This window comes from Bombus pyrosoma, linkage group LG5 (genome assembly GCF_014825855.1).
Source record: "Bombus pyrosoma isolate SC7728 linkage group LG5, ASM1482585v1, whole genome shotgun sequence".
NCBI classification, from domain to species: Eukaryota; Metazoa; Arthropoda; class Insecta; order Hymenoptera; family Apidae; genus Bombus; species Bombus pyrosoma.
The window spans coordinates 7,932,685-7,948,782 of record NC_057774.1 but is presented as its reverse complement, the minus strand read 5'-3'; the positions used below and the strand labels follow the sequence as shown (position 1 = coordinate 7,948,782).

The 16,098-nt window shown below is 37.0% G+C and overlaps 1 protein-coding gene across 2 annotated transcripts in view; it reads right to left on the bottom strand.

Moving 5' to 3' along the window:
- The window catches only part of LOC122567590 (myosin-I heavy chain), a 49,625-nt gene that overhangs the window by 23,069 nt on the left and 10,458 nt on the right, over positions 1–16,098 (bottom strand). For both annotated transcript variants that reach the window (XM_043726286.1, XM_043726287.1), the window contains exon 3: positions 1,271–1,333. In XM_043726286.1, coding sequence (XP_043582221.1) covers positions 1,271–1,333 — 63 coding nt within the window. The remainder of the gene's footprint in view (positions 1–1,270; positions 1,334–16,098) is intronic.

Sequence of the window (16,098 nt, the reverse complement as noted above, 5' to 3'; positions counted from 1 at the left end):
ATAATGGAAGTAACATTGTAACTTCGAAATGAACCATTAGCATAAAAATTATATCGTATCGCTTGCGATATTATTACGCGATTCCTGTTTAATAATAAGGAGGTAAAAATTGTATGGTTAATAATCCCGAAAATTTTCCGAGTTTCTGAAAACTTCTTCACAGCAATAATTTAATAATGAAACATTCGTAATATTTCTGGCAAATTATTTTGACATTATTATACTATTATTCAAAATAGTTTTGGAATTATTTCATAATTAAAAAAAAAAAAAAAAGAAACTCTCCACTATTAATAACTCTGATAATTTTTGAACGTTCTAAACGGTTCTTTCACAGCAGCAATTTAATAACGAATCTTTCATTACACACGTGACCAAATTCTTAATTGTATACGATAGGAGAAACCAATTATTACTTGCAAAGGAGAGGGGATAGGCACGTGCAGTCTGCTCCGTTCTTCGAGGCAGACGCCGTGTTTAATATTTGCTATTCTTCGACAGCACTTCCTGCATACATTCGACGCCGGAAGTGCGTAAGTAATTGCGCATTTCAGCAACCGCGGCACACTCTTTGTTGTTTTAATTCAGCTGCAATCCTTCGGTATGTAACAATTTCATCGCGAGATATATTTAAAACATATCTTATAAAAATTCTTCTATTCTTAATATTCTGTGAAATATATCGGCATACCAAAACTATTACTTTCTCTAAGAAAGGTATATCAAACATTAATATAAGAAACTTAGAAGAATAATTCTTTATGTAATTTTGTAAATATTTAGATGAAGAGAAGGTGCTCCCTCTTTACAAATTTTCCTACAATTTAGTACGCACTCGAGAAGCTAATGCAACGTAGCTGATAAGGGAAAGACAAGTTCTTAAGTCCAATGATATAAACTTTCAAAAATATATAAATAAAAATTTCTTGTAATATTGTTTTGGTATTCCCGAAGATAGATTTCACCGTATAAAGAAATTACTTTTATATTACAATACTCGCTCTAAAAATATATTACGACGAAAGACTCACTCTACGCTATTATTCGCATTCTCGATAACGCCAATTACCTCCATCCACTACCAATCCATTACAATGAGCAAAATTTCAGCTCACAACCCCTATGATTCCCAATCGAACGATTGCCTCGATTCAAATAAAGAAAAAAAATAAAAAAGAAAAAAGAAGAACAGGTCAGAGGAATTTAGTATTCGTCTTAAGCAGTATGTGCATTAAAAGATAATCACGCTAAACGGTTCCAATTTACTCACGTTCGTGTAGAAGTCCACCTCTTTGTACGGATTCACAGCCACCAGTATGGATCCCGTGTACGTCTGGTCGTCGAATCGTAATATGCTAAAGTCAAGGAAAATTATCGAAGCAGCGACTCGTTAAATCGCTGATGCATTCAAGCAAGTCGTTCGTCTATTAATCTCACCGTGCGACCAAGAGATGCAAATGAATGGAGGAGGGGAAAGGAGAAGGAAAGGAGAAGGAAAGGAAAAGGAAAGGAAAAAAAAGGGGGGGGTGGAAGGTGTGTTTACCCATAGCTGAAAGGAACCGTGTCGACGGCATTATTTCTCATTCCCCAACCTCGTGAACCGCCTTGAATGATAATGCGAAATGTATTTTGAATGGAGACCTACACTCTGTGCACGTGACGTCACGCGCAACCACGTAAATGCGTGCCGCTATTTCTCTTTTTCTTATTATATTAAACCGTTTTACGAAGTTTATGCCTGTTTCAGATGAAGAGGGAATTTCCTGGCGTTTCATTGTCTTAGTTTAGGATTATCGTAAGAGCTTAAGAGTGATTGCTAAAAAGACTCTTTTAATAACAAGAGCAGTGGGGAAATTTGTAAAGTGTTGCGACATACGGTGTAATAATTCCTAACTCTTACGTTTAAGAACCTTTGAAAATTTGTATTATAATATTTGTAACTACACGGAGATCGAAATATATTACATTGCAATAATATGCCTGTGAGGAACGCCACCTCAAAAGCAAAAACCCGAGAGCAAAGGAAATTAATTCGACCCAAATGTAAAAATCAAAACCGAAGAGTCGGATTGAATGGAAACTGCGATGTCCGCCCCTGCAATCAGCCAGACGCTGTTCCTCCTCATGATCCGAACTCCTACCCTCCTGGACGTAATTCATTCCGTCTCTCTAGTTCGATCGACGATAGAGCGAAAGCGTAAGACAAAAGAAAAGCAGGGCCCGACGATAACTAAATGGTACATTCGCCGATTGTTAGAGGGAGAGAGAGAGAGATTTTAACGATGTCTCGAATTACCGAACGAGTCTCGTTGTTATGTAGTTCATCTACAGACTTATCTGTCTTCCTTCCTTCTGTCTGGCTAACTGTTATCGAAGTACTCGATCCATTCTCCTTTATTTTAATCCTCGTCTCTGTCCGTTCAAATTCGTGCGTATTCGATAGAAAACGACGTTATAAAAATCGTCAAGGTCGAAAGTAGCCAATGAAAATTTTCGCTAACTGTCGATAATGTTTACCCGAGAAAGCAAAAACTAGCCAATTCATCGGTAACCAGCAAAATTTTAATTAATCGATTTTATAGCTAAAATCAGTTAAACGAAGCCTATCTCACCACCTCTCAAAATTTCAAAAATTAAGATAAACGTGTATGTATCAACAAATTGAAATAAAATTGTCATAAAGATATCAACCCTTGCGCTACAACTTTTTCTTTAACCCTTAGAGTGCTGAATACTCGGAGCCTATGCCATCCGTACGGACGGCACGCTGCCAGCGCTGACTATCGCTGTGGACTGAATACTTTTTCGCTATACTGAACTCTGTCGATTGACTATTCAAAGCGCAAATCGTAATAAGTTATAGTAATTCTTTTGCACGAGATTAAATGATTCAAGAGCGTTATTTTTTAGTATTAATTATTTATTATAAACATTGAAATTTACAATAAACTAGAATTTGGGTAGTAAACTAGAAAACAATAAACTAGAAAACTAAATTTAGTAAATATAACACAAGTTAATAATTCAGTTGCGCGTGAAAAATTTCAAAACAATCATCGATGCATAATCCGACATCGCATTTTCTGTCGTTCCTTCTCTTAGTTTTCGCACAAACAACACATTTTCTTCTTGATAATTGTGTTGTGCCGGCACGATTATTCTACCAAATGTCCAAATTGGACAAATTGTGAATGTAATGTATTAAATAAAAAAAAAAAGACAGTTTCTTCGAACGCGGCATTAACATTGAAATGCATTTATATTTATTTCACACAAACGTAATAATATTACTTCTGCGTAGGTGCTCGGAAAAATTGACGCATATATACGTCCTTAGTCCACACCGATGACTTTCGCCAGACGCATATATGCATCCATAGCACTCTAAGGGTTAATTTAGGACATAACAATTATAATTTCTCATTTTCCTTCTTTCTGCCTAGCTATTCGTTATCCACCCGATTCATCCCCTCTAGCTTCAATTCTCGTTTCTATTGGTTGAAACCAATCCGTATTCGATAGAGAAGAAGATTATCGGGAGCAGTGGTTGCGTCGAGGAAGAATCCTCGAGAGAATGGTTGACGATTTTCGGCCTCCCTTGCATAATAACCGAACGATGACACGCTTCCGACGGTAGATCTGGATGGGGTGGAGGACGTCGAAATGACGTCACAACCGGGGGGTTGAGTACGAACCGATGACTCACGGATGAATGCCAGCAGCGAGAAAGGGGATAATACAAGTACTATAACCGTATACCCTTCTGTAACATTTGAAACAGCAGGCTGACCCCCCCATCGACTGGTTTTTGGGACTAGTGGTAAAGCTAGGTTGCACTTTGCAACCATCTAAATGTGCAAGAAGCCTCTGTAGTTTCTTTGTTTCGCGGGGAAAGTTTGAAAACACATTAAGAATTACTAGAGGTAATGAAGACGGTGAAAAATTAAAGTATGCGGATGTTTTGAAATTAAAGTTTGAGACGAAACTCAGAGGAGAAGCGTAAGGTATTTTCTGAACTGTGTGTATCGGTGGCTTTTTTCAATTTCCCTTTGCTTCGTATAGAGAATTTGGAAAACTTGAAACTCGTCGGTGTTTACAAAAATCAAGGTCTACCGGAAGCAATTGGCCTGGTGGAAAATAAAAGCCTGAGGATGATTTGAGACGAAAGAGTGATCAAGCGTAAGATAGCTGACCTTCCTTTAGCTTCTCTATTTTTAAAAGATTGGAAAAATTGAATCTTGTCGTAGCGTGAAGAGATCAAGCGTTGTTAGAACTAATGGACACGGTAAAAAGTAAAATTTGGGCGATGATTTAAAACGAAAGGAGAGATATAAGGTACTTTTTAAGCTTCGTGTATCGATGGTTGAACTTTCTGTAGTATCGGATTGAGGAAATTGAGAATTATTAGAGTTAATGGCGAAGAATAAGAATATATAGGGTGGTCCGAATCGATCGGATCGGCAAAGTGTAAGATACCTTATAAACTTTGCGTATAGTTGACACGATATTATGTATCATTAGCTATATATCATAGGTTTGGTCAATTTAGCTTCTGTGTGGTTCAAAGTTGTCGGTTTAAGATCGACTACCACAGCATCATTCTGCGAACAGTACATTCTATTTCGAATAGACGCCGATTTTGATTTCAAGAGAAGCTTTTACGTGCTTAATGGACTGGCTTTTTATGGCTGCCTTGCGTTAGATATGTCGAAGAAGGTTACTGAAGGAATGGTAAACGGGGATGGTCTTTGTCCCGTCACTTTTCATTTTTTCTGTTCGATCGATGAAGCTGCCTTTCATCAGACTAACCTGAGTCCTGTGTAAACGACAGGTAGAAGGCTACCTTTACGTCGCAGTAAAGAAAGAAATATTTGCCAGCGGAGAGAAAGGTCGTCGACTAAAATAGACGTAATGTCGCCTGATATGGAGGAGATTGCTGGAGAAGGCGTCATCAACCCTCTACTTTTTGGCCAACGTAAAGGGAGAGAAATGTGAGTAGTTCGCTTGCTGGTTTATACCACAGATATCCATGGATTTATTATTCCATTCTTTTATTAGATTATTCTATCTCTGAGGAAGTTACAAAATTCCTCGAAAACTACCGTATATTAACTCTCAGACAATGGTATACAGGCTGGGTCGATTCTGACACGTGTAATTTTTTTATGTTTATCACATTCTAAGCTATTGTACTGGTCACAAATCATTGCTGATTTATTATAAGACTTTATAAAGTTTGTAGGATCTGTTTACATCTTTATAAATTTCATAAGATTCTACTTTATCCATTATGAAAGTATCTTCATCAATTTTCATTCATCTTCTTTCACTACTTTTGTATTAATTCTAACATGATTCCTCATAATCCTATTGTATAGTGTATTGGTTGAAGACGTGTTTTAAACAAACAATTATATACATAATACGTTCCTTCAATATATTCCAGATTATTCTAACCCGGGAGAACTCCTCGTTGGAAAAAGAAACTACAGACACAAGAAGTAAGTATAAAAATCAAATTATAACAGAAGACAAGTTAATTATTTTGAGCAACGTATCACAATAAGATCGTAACCACGAATGGATTGAAATAATTAAAAAGAAATTAAACGATCCACGTATCAGGATCAGAATCTGCCATTGGAGAAGCAGGAAACACGGTTCTGTTTGTAATCCACAGGAAACTCCTTATGGGCAGTCGCATTTCCTCCCATTGTCCTTGACGATATTAATCTTTCGTCGTACAGAAAAGCGTTCCGAAAGAGGAATTCGTGAGATTCCACTGAAAAATACTTCGTATTTAACGTGCACAGGGAGAGTAGCGCGCGATTTATATTCTACAATTTCAAAGACGTTTCACGTTCGAGAGATCGGTTGAAACGCAACGTTATGTCGATGAAGCAGCAGAATTTCCTCGCATTGAATTGGAACCGATCAGTGCATCGTTGGAAGAATGGTTTCGACAAAATCTAACGCTAGAATTGTCACAGAGTAAGCTGGATATGCAACGACGCAAGAAAATATAAGGAAATCGTTATATCGAAGCCTTTGGCGAGCGTTTCTACAGTCAAACCAGCTTATTTGTCTTTGGCTGTGGCCTGTGAGAGAAGTACTAAAAGCAGCCAGCGGTGTAGCTTCTAAAGATGGGAATGTAATCATCCGTTCACTTTTTTTCTATATCTTCTTCTTTGTCTGGAGGCGGGTGAATTCTTTCAGATGTTCGAGGCTTTTGTGGACAGAGCAACGAACCTCTGAAGCGTCTTTCCCTAATTGGAATAATCATTGCTGCTCAAACTTCACGCTAATAACACGTGAAATGAATCGATAGTGTTGCATATTCTTAGAGAGAATAACAGAATATTTTGTAGACAAAAAATGAATGAATCATTCTGCAATGATATTACCCAGAAAAGATATAAAGAAAATGATTTCAGAATAAGTCATCGAAACAAATAATGCAAAGGATATTCAAAGATGGGCATAAGAAAAGAGTCTCATCGAATCAAAAACATTTAAGAAAGTATACAAATAATAATCCAGAAGGACACCGTAACAATAATCTCGGAAAATATACCGGGAAATGTAAATAAATATCTCAAGCAATAACCCTTTGAAGAAGCAGGAAAGGAAAGACTACAAAGTTAAAAACAAAAAAAAAAAAAAAACTACAAAAATCTACAAGAAAAGATACAAATACAAATTTAAGAAACTGGTATTAAAATGATAAATTTCCAAGGAATAAGATAATCTGGAAGAAGCAGCCGCCTGCAATAACTCTAATCACAAAGTACACCATTTCCGTTTCGGACATCGTCACCACTCGACCTCGCTTCTCAACATTTCCCGCATTTCCACTGCACCACCTAATGACGGTCAGTATCCGGTTCGAGGGTCAACAGACAAACGTTGGAAACAGGATGGCTGACCCAGAAACCCGGGAAGGACAATTTTGCGCGCGCGCACCGGACAAGAAGAGCATGAAATTTTCAATAAAACGCAACCCCCATACACACCGGCGAACCGGGTGACCTGAAAGGAGGCTGGTCTGGAAAAGAATCAATCTCCATCCCTTTTTCTAGCTGCAGAAATCTTGATATAAACGAGCGTGAGATGTTCGATCGATATGAACGATAACCAAGATCATTCTGTTTCAATGAATCGTTGATATAAGAAATTTCATTAACCTTTCCAATACTATACTCGATATGTTGTTGATTGATTAAACTGTATGTGAATTTACTTTCAATCAAACGGGTCATGAGTATAGAGTATTATATTCTGTTTACAAAGTCATAAGGAAAAATGTGTTTCTATTACTTCTTATTATATCGAATACTAAAAGCGAATTTCTTTTCATAAGGAAATTAAAATGAAAGATGGAAATATGTGTATATAATATAGAGGAAGAAACAAACTTTTATTCTTATATTTGGCAAAATTAAGATCCCCAAAAGTGTATAAAATTTTATAGAATGCAAAGATCTAAATTATGCAAAAGTTTATAAAATCAAACTTCCAAAGAAGTTTCTTTTCACAAGGAAATTAAAATGAAAGATAAAAATATGTGTATATAATATAGAAGAAGAAGCAAACTTTTATTCTTATATTTGGCAAAATTAAGATCCCCAAAAGTGTATAAAACTTTATAGAATGTAAAGATCTAAATTATGCAAAAGTTTATAAAATCAAACTTCCAAAGAAATTTCTTTTCACAAGGAAATTAAAATGAAAGATAAAATATGTGTATATAATATAGAAGAAGAAACAAACTTTTATTTTTATACTTGGCAAAATTAAGATCCCCAAAAGTGTATAAAACTTTATAGAATGTAAAGATCTAAATTATGCAAAAGTTTATAAAATCAAACTTCCAAAGAAGTTTCTTTTCACAAGGAAATTAAAATGAAAGATAAAAATATGTGTATATAATATAGAAGAAGAAGCAAACTTTCATTCATATACTTGGCAAAATTAAAATCCCCAAAGGTGTATAAAACTTTATAGAATGCAAAGATCTCCTAAATTATGCAAAAGTTTATAAAATCAAGCTTCGAAAAAAATGTACCATTGCAAATCTATAATTCTGTTAATTTCATAAAATGGGAAGGTTTTCGCGAAATTTCGCTATTATAATTTAATGCTAATTTTTGATAAACGTAAGGTTCACAAGCTTCTCTATTTTTTGATATTAAACTATCATGAACCGAGTTAAATTGGGCGGTATAAAGACTTTTACACGTTCCGATAGACTTGGTTCGTTGGGTTCTTTTCGTGGCCCAGTTCGGTTTCGCATCGACAGTTTCAGCAAACACGGGACACAGGGTTTTCTCGAGAGGCTGCCGCATATCCGGTCTTGTGTATTCCATCTCTATTTCGTTCCATGGCTTCGTCGAGGGTTTCGAAACGCGCCACTAAAAGGTGGCCGAGCTTCGTCCTCGACGAAAGCAATTGAAGCAGCCGGCTAAGAGCGCTTCGCCAGCGAGAGGTTAATGAGAGTGAACCACCCTCCGCCTCGCATACCTATTCGCCTCGTGTACACGTGTATAGTCGGAGGAAGAAGCGTAGACAGATCGTGCAATCGGTATCGAGGCGTATATGTTTCAAGTATACGTGTTTTTTAGGTATTTAACCTGTTAACCTCGGAGTTTCATTTCAAAAATCCGTTACGAGTCGCGTAGTTAAAATCAAGCAATGACGAGTATATACGTCGAACGTAGGGCTAACGCTGGTACTATAAATTTTACGAAGAAAGCAAAACGAGGAAGGATCATATTTTTATTCGATAAAAAATTAATAATTTATTATTGAAAAAGGTATGTAGTGTTATTAAAAACTTAAAGATTGCCAAAAAAAATAATAAGGTAAATTTCATAAAACAATTCGGGCAACAGCCGATATACGCAGCAAATAACACAAATAGGGATGCATTGGGGAAGATAATCAACTCAATTGATAAAAAGCAATACATCGTACGTATAACCGATATACTGAAGAAAATAATCAAGTAATCAAATTTTTTCTCGTAAAATATATTATAGGTTTACTGGGAGTATACACCAATAACTAGTTGTATTTGGGCATGATTTTCGTTTCAATTCACAACACTGATATTGGTAAATATCAATAACAGCTGTGTCATAGAGATTACAAACTGTAAAATTCTCTCAATGAAGCTATATTAATTAATAAAAAATAAAATGAACATGTCAACAAGCAATACAAATAATAACAATCCAAATTTTCCTTCCTGCTTACATCGCAAACAATTTTTGTATTCATTCTTACAAGAAATTTGATCAGAAGAAATAAAAGCTCCGAATGTTAAGTAGAAAAAGAAAAACCTAATCTCGTTTATGATTACATTCCAGTGGTTTCCTTTCTAGTCCATTCATTCGATCTTTATGGTAAACTTCCGGCATATGTCACACAGTGAAACTTTTTTTTCAAATACCAGCAAAGAAGTGGACGTCACACTCAGACGGAAAGATATCGAGAAATATGATTTGTGTTACGTCACGTAAGCGTCGATAACATTTGGATGAAAGCTCGATTCGTTCACACGTGGGTAAAAAACACGGGTTAAGAGCGAGCAACTCTTTCGATCCCTTCACCGACTACGTTTCATCGGCACCCATTATCTACCTACCTCTCATACGAGCTACCGAACGCTCCTTTTTCACAGGCTAGTTTCTCTTTCGCGATATCGGATTAACCCTAGTCCGGGCGACAACGTCGAAACCGGAAGCTGAGAATCCTCTCGCGCGTCCCTTATGCAACTCCGGTTATCTGATCGAGCATCATTCATCGTCTTCTTTCCCTAGTCTCCACCCACGGTTATCTGGTTTACTCTGCGCCTCGACCACCAGTGGGTTTTAATTTTGTACGTGCACATGTGCAGCTCGATACAACCACGTTCACGGGTTTAAGTTAATACATAAAATGTATAGTCAAACTATTCGAGAAATAGCTTTTAAAGAAAATTCTTTGTTTTCTGCTAATGTCCGTATCTTGTTACCTATCCACTCTGATTTCTGCTCAATGTTTACAGAAAATTTGTTTACCGAACCTTATCTATGTTTTCTTTTTAAGTTTCTTACATAATATGTATGGCAAACGGAAAGATCTCATAAAATAATTTTCTTTCGATAAAGTTACTTATTGTTATATTACTATCTCCAACTTTTTATTCATTTCCTATTATCAAAAGGATAAGGGAATCCAAATATAACCAAAGATGAGATACCAAAGTACTTGGAAGGGAGGATGAAGTGGAAGGACAGGAAAATTATAGCCAGATTCAGGTGTGGCAACGAGACCAAAGCGAGGGAACACTGGAAAGAGGAGGGAGAAAAAAGGTGCAGACTATGTGGAAGGGAAGAGGAGGGCCTGAGACATGTAATAGAAGAATGCGAAATAACGGCAGGACCAAAAGACATGGAAAAAACACTGAATGAGACTGGAGAAGGACTAAAGGAATTAAAAGCAATAATAGAGAAGAGAAGGGCAAGGGCGATACAAGACGGGGAGGAAGGACAAGAAGGTAGCACAGCAAGGAGGCAAAAGACCAAAAGACAACAATGTGTAGTCGTTAGTTTTAGCGACTAGAGATAAGAATATGCCAAGGAGTGCGATACAATAAATGTAAGAAATGTAAATCGAAAGTTCGTCCAAAGCCGAAAGGCACGGACTAGAATAAATAAATAATAAATAAAAAAATATTCATTTCCTATTATCAAGGTGCCTACTTCTAAAATTATTAAAAATTATTTCCTATTAGTCAAATTTTTCATTACTATACTTTAATCACTATTTCCTATTAAAATTCCAGCTGCTAAAATTATTGCCTGCTGTATCATAATTATTTATTATTTCCTACTATGAAAACTCCATTATTCTCCAGCTAAATTCACGTGACAAAGTACAAAGGAGGCAGAAGCTAGAGGCTCGCGAGGACGTCAACGTCGGATCGCCGCAGTTGAGCCTCTTATTTGTATGCTATCGATGTTTTCACCGCGACGAGATAGGCGGCGAAAGACACGGATCGTCGTTGCTGTCGGTTCGCCTCGGAACTTTCAATTTTCCCAACGAAATTAACCGTGACAAAAGACCGGGAATCCGTTGCTTGGTAAAACTGTACCGGTTTCGTGTAATTAGTCCTGGCCGTCGTACTTTAACGAGATTCGATCGGCCGTCACGGCACAAACGTTTCCCTAATGGAGGCGAAAGAGATTCGCTTAAATGAAATTGATTATATTCGTTCGATCGTCGTTGGAAGAACGAGATAATTGGAGGCATGATATAATTTGCCTATATCACGAAATTGCAACTAATAATAGCTAAGTTGTACACTACACTAAAGCTTCGTTTTTATTCGTATTCGTATCGTTTTCTTGGCTCATCTAATGTTTCGTATAAATAAACTGTGGTGCAGTAATGTAGAAGTAAATGAAGAAAATAACGTTTCAAAAATGTACATGTTACTTTCTAATTTTTCGATTACGATTTTATATTTATTGTAATATTTCTACGACTATTTGTTCTGACTTTATTAATACAGCCTTAACATTTTTCTGCAGAATTATAACAATGAAAAATGTGCATATGGAATACAGGAAATAGTGTGATCAAAATGTAGTAATAAATAAACATGTATATGTAACAGCAGAAAACAATAAAAATGTTCTCGTCTATCATTCAGCAAGTTTCTTATCATTTCTTATATCGCCACATATAAAACAATTATTTGTCCTACTCTCTACATCCTTCAGATCCTGCGATCGCAAATAATTTTCCAAAATCTGTGTTGACACTTCCAAACGTCTGATCGATCTCTTATTCGCCTAAAATTCGACCAATAGCCAATTGCTAAATAGCGTAAATAACGAAAAGAATGTAACCAGCGTTCTTTCACCTCTCACGGATCTTATGAAGTAGAAGGGTATGCATTAACTAAAAAGCATTCTACAGCGAACTTCGATTTCAATCGTAACCAAGTGGAAAGCTCGTCGAACGATCTACGAAAGCACGGAAATGGAGAAGGAACTGTCCGGGCATAGAAATTCGAAGGAACATCGCCGGTTTCTTTAACGTGCGCGTGATTTCTCGATTACATCATCGTGCAAAAACGACGATTTCCGTGGTGTTCCGTTTCCAGCGAGAGGAACGGCCGCTGCTGCGCACGATTCTTGGCACAAGGGCCATCATTTTGTCGAAAAGCGAACGCCTCACGGCGTTTTATCGTCGACGTATTATTCCACCCGGTAATAATGTGCAATCTCGCAGTTTAATATCGACGCTGACGTAAATACATTACCATCGAAAGGTGTATCGAGTTGGCTACTTTTTCACACAGATCGCCGTTTGATCACGAAAAATTGCAGATTTTAATAGTTCTACCCGTGTTGCAGTTACTATGGTTATATGCTTATTATGGCTGACAACTTCGATTTTTCGAATTGTTAATTAATCCATCTCAATATTCAAACGCGTAATCTTTAACATTTGATGCGAGATGCTACGACCGTATTATACCGTGAAAAGTACTATTCTTATTACACGAACCTGTCCAAATTATTGGATTTCTTAAGATAAGAAAAATTTTTAAATTGTAAGAAAGTTATTAAACTTATTATACAGCTTTTTCGATTTTTATCACTTTGTTCGTTCTAATATTGGAATACTTTGATATACCTGACCGATTTTACGGTTTATCTATATCGTAAAGGCTACTGTACTGTATCTGTGCTACTGAAAGGTATCTTTCTCGATCGAAATAGCACTCGCAAAGGCGAGCGGCTCGTAGTGCAGCTATTTAATCAACCTGCGATCTATCGATTGGGCCCTTTGGGAGGAACCAGGATACACCACGGCTAGTTCTATTAGCTAGACGCTAGACGATACGGTTGATAGTCTAAAGAAAATTCTGATGCATTGTACGATCGGCAAGATCTTTTAGCAAAAGCTATCTGTAAGAAATTCCGCGTTTTTATGTTATTTCGTATTTTTTATAACACGTTGACTGTCAGCAAAGTTTCTGGTCAGGCCACGAAACCCATATTCGGGTGTCGCTTATTTGACTACTTGCGAAGGATCGTCATAGGTATTTGAAAAGATATTCCATAATAATAAAACCGTTGAATTGTTACAAAAATAATACGAAAATGGTTTGTTATAAAAGTAATACGAAAATGGTTTATTAAAAAAATTATTTAGCACGTAAAACTTCAAGGCATTCTATACATAGCTGAGGTTGGTCGGGACAATTTGGTCAATAAGTTGTTGTTTTCTTCAAATTCTTTCGTGCCTTTGTTCGGTCCATTCGACGTCTTTTATTTACATAACATAGTTTCTAGTCTAATGCTTCTTCCGGAATCATAAGCCTCGTAAAAACTTTCTTTTTCACTGCTATCTGACTTAATAAGAAATAAGTTTTCAATTTTTCTTCTCGACATTGTAACGAATTAGGGCAAAGATTTTAAGTTATACCGTTCGTTGCTCGGCCAAGATTCGAACTGATTTTGTAGAAAGTGGAGAGATGAGAAACAAACGCGAAGGAATGGAAACAAAAGAAACGAGAGGTAAGACCACCAGATGAGCGACTCGCATTATGAAAATATCGATGGGAGCACCGAGCAGAGAACGCTTGGTACTGCTGCACGCGTGGCCTGACGGAGATTTTTTTGAAAACTGGCGTGCTAGTCAACGTGATAAAGAATTTCTATGTTCCAGATATTTTTAATTGGCGTAGTTTTCGCAGAAATGTTCTTTTAGAAAACTGTTAATTATTTACGAAATCTAGCATCAGATGTTGTCTAAAAGTCCAGTGGCATACGAGAGATAAATCCGATCAGAAGTTAGCAGTTGATGTTTCAATTTAGCTTTTTATATAGTGGTTTCTCGTGTACAATTGCTTAGGTTTATGAAAACAAGCCAGACACACATTTTAATCAATCTAAAAGCATCGGAATATGAAAAACATGTAGAGATTTGAAGTGTACCGTTGTCGGGTGACGTTGATCGTTTTTAGTTGAATTTAAAGTAATCAACGATACGCGTTGTTTGGAATTGATAGTGGAAATCACAGGATGTGGTTAGTTACTTATACTAATTACGCGTGGATTGATTGATATGTAGCATGTTCAGTGTTTGGTCATTGAATATACGGTTTTATTCGTTCACTGCAATCAACCGATAATTAAACTTCCTGCGGAGGCTGGACGATCTGTGACTGCACACTGAAATTATTCGAGACTACATTTTAATTGAATACGCTAATTTAATATCAGAGAACGGAAGAAACTGAAGAATCTATAACGTAATTTACAATTTGGACGTGTAGAAAAATATTCAGCTGTAATTATTTTTCTCGATCCCTCTTCTGGACTGAGACGATACGAAAATCTAATCGAAGATGTGAACGGAGTTGATGTAAAGAATGTAGAAAAGAATGTAACAGAGTTAGGAATGCAAATTTACATAAACGGCTGTAGTCTATAAATTATTAACAACAACGATATTATTCCATCAATTATCGAATGTTGCGATGAAAAATGAAAAGGAAGAACTTACGAGGAAGAGAACATTTTCTTTAGTAAAAGCTCTGTCGTCGTTGATTTCGTGGCCAATTTGACGTCTATGCGTCCCACACGTCGCGTTCTGCGACGTTCATCGTCGTAATGCACGAGGAAGTGTCCACTAACGAGTGCGTTCCAACGACGACCTAAATCATCGAAGCGGACGCATCACGCGTTTGAATTCCGGTGTTTGATCCATACCGAACCGAGAAAAGCAAAAACTATACCGCTACTGGTTAGGCGAATCGTGCTGGCTTCGTTAACGACCCATCATCGTCTATTCGTGTTGGAAAATCGATTGTACGTTCCTTTCGAATTCAGAGTAACATCACGAATATCCTAGTGCTTTACGACAGAACAAAGTGTTCTTAATTTAATTCTAGTTTAATGGTAAATTCATAGACATGACGATTCGTAGATATTTAATTTTAGGAACATTTATATAGAAATCTAACAATTAATCCCTTAACGTTCAACTTTTAATGCATCAGACGTATGCACGTCTGTGTTTCATATGGACAGCAATTAGATAATTCATCTTAACGATTACATTCATTTGCTCTAGTTTTACAAATTTATTATAATTCTGTAAGCTTCGACAAAACCTCTGCAACGTCTCCAAAAATACAATACGTTACTTCTGTCAATTCGACTAACGAACCAAAACGATAAAAATTAATTATAGTTGCATAATTAGTTTTCCCTGCTACGAAAATCACTGACCTTTCCAACATAAACCTTACCACCTCCAATATCCCCAAAAACATAATACAATACTTCAATATTTCCAATCCAACTAACGAAAACCAATGAATTAGCTATCTCTTCCTAAGTTCAATACAACAAACCTTCAACAAATCTCCTCGCCCTCTCCAATATCTGCAAGAAAGTAATACGATACCTCGACCAGTTCAACCAACGAAACTAATAAAACTCAGCGAATCAACTATTTTTCGTTCTATTCATTGGTAAACCAATTAAGAGGAAAACCAATCCAATTAAGATATCAACAAAAGAGTCACCGCGAACTTGCCAGACTCCGAAACTTCCCTCGATATTTCCAGCTCGAAGGCGAGCCGATATTATGCGTGTGCCTATGAGAATATCGAGCCATACTCGTAATAAAAGGCACGGATGATCATTTGGACGTCTTTTCGCCCTCTAGCCATAGATCACGAACGTAGGATAATCGAGAGAAGGCTGAGGGGTGGATTGATGCACGACAAGAAACTACAGTGGGTCGGGTCGGTGTCGGTCGTTGGGTCGGTGAAACCAGAGGATGAATGGGTCTGGCCCTGGGGTGGTTCACCAGCTGACTGGGGTTGTCGTCATGGCAACGAACCAACCCGGGAGCAACGCCCCACCCCTGCAAAATTCATACGCATAGTTCTTCTCTTCTTTAAACCACCCCCGTTTCTTCCGTTTTCTTCATCGTTTTCGTTCTTCCTCTCGCTATTTCATACTCTATTGCACTCGGTTCCTCCGCTTTTAATTCCCTTTCCTAATACCGGTTCTCTGTTTGCCG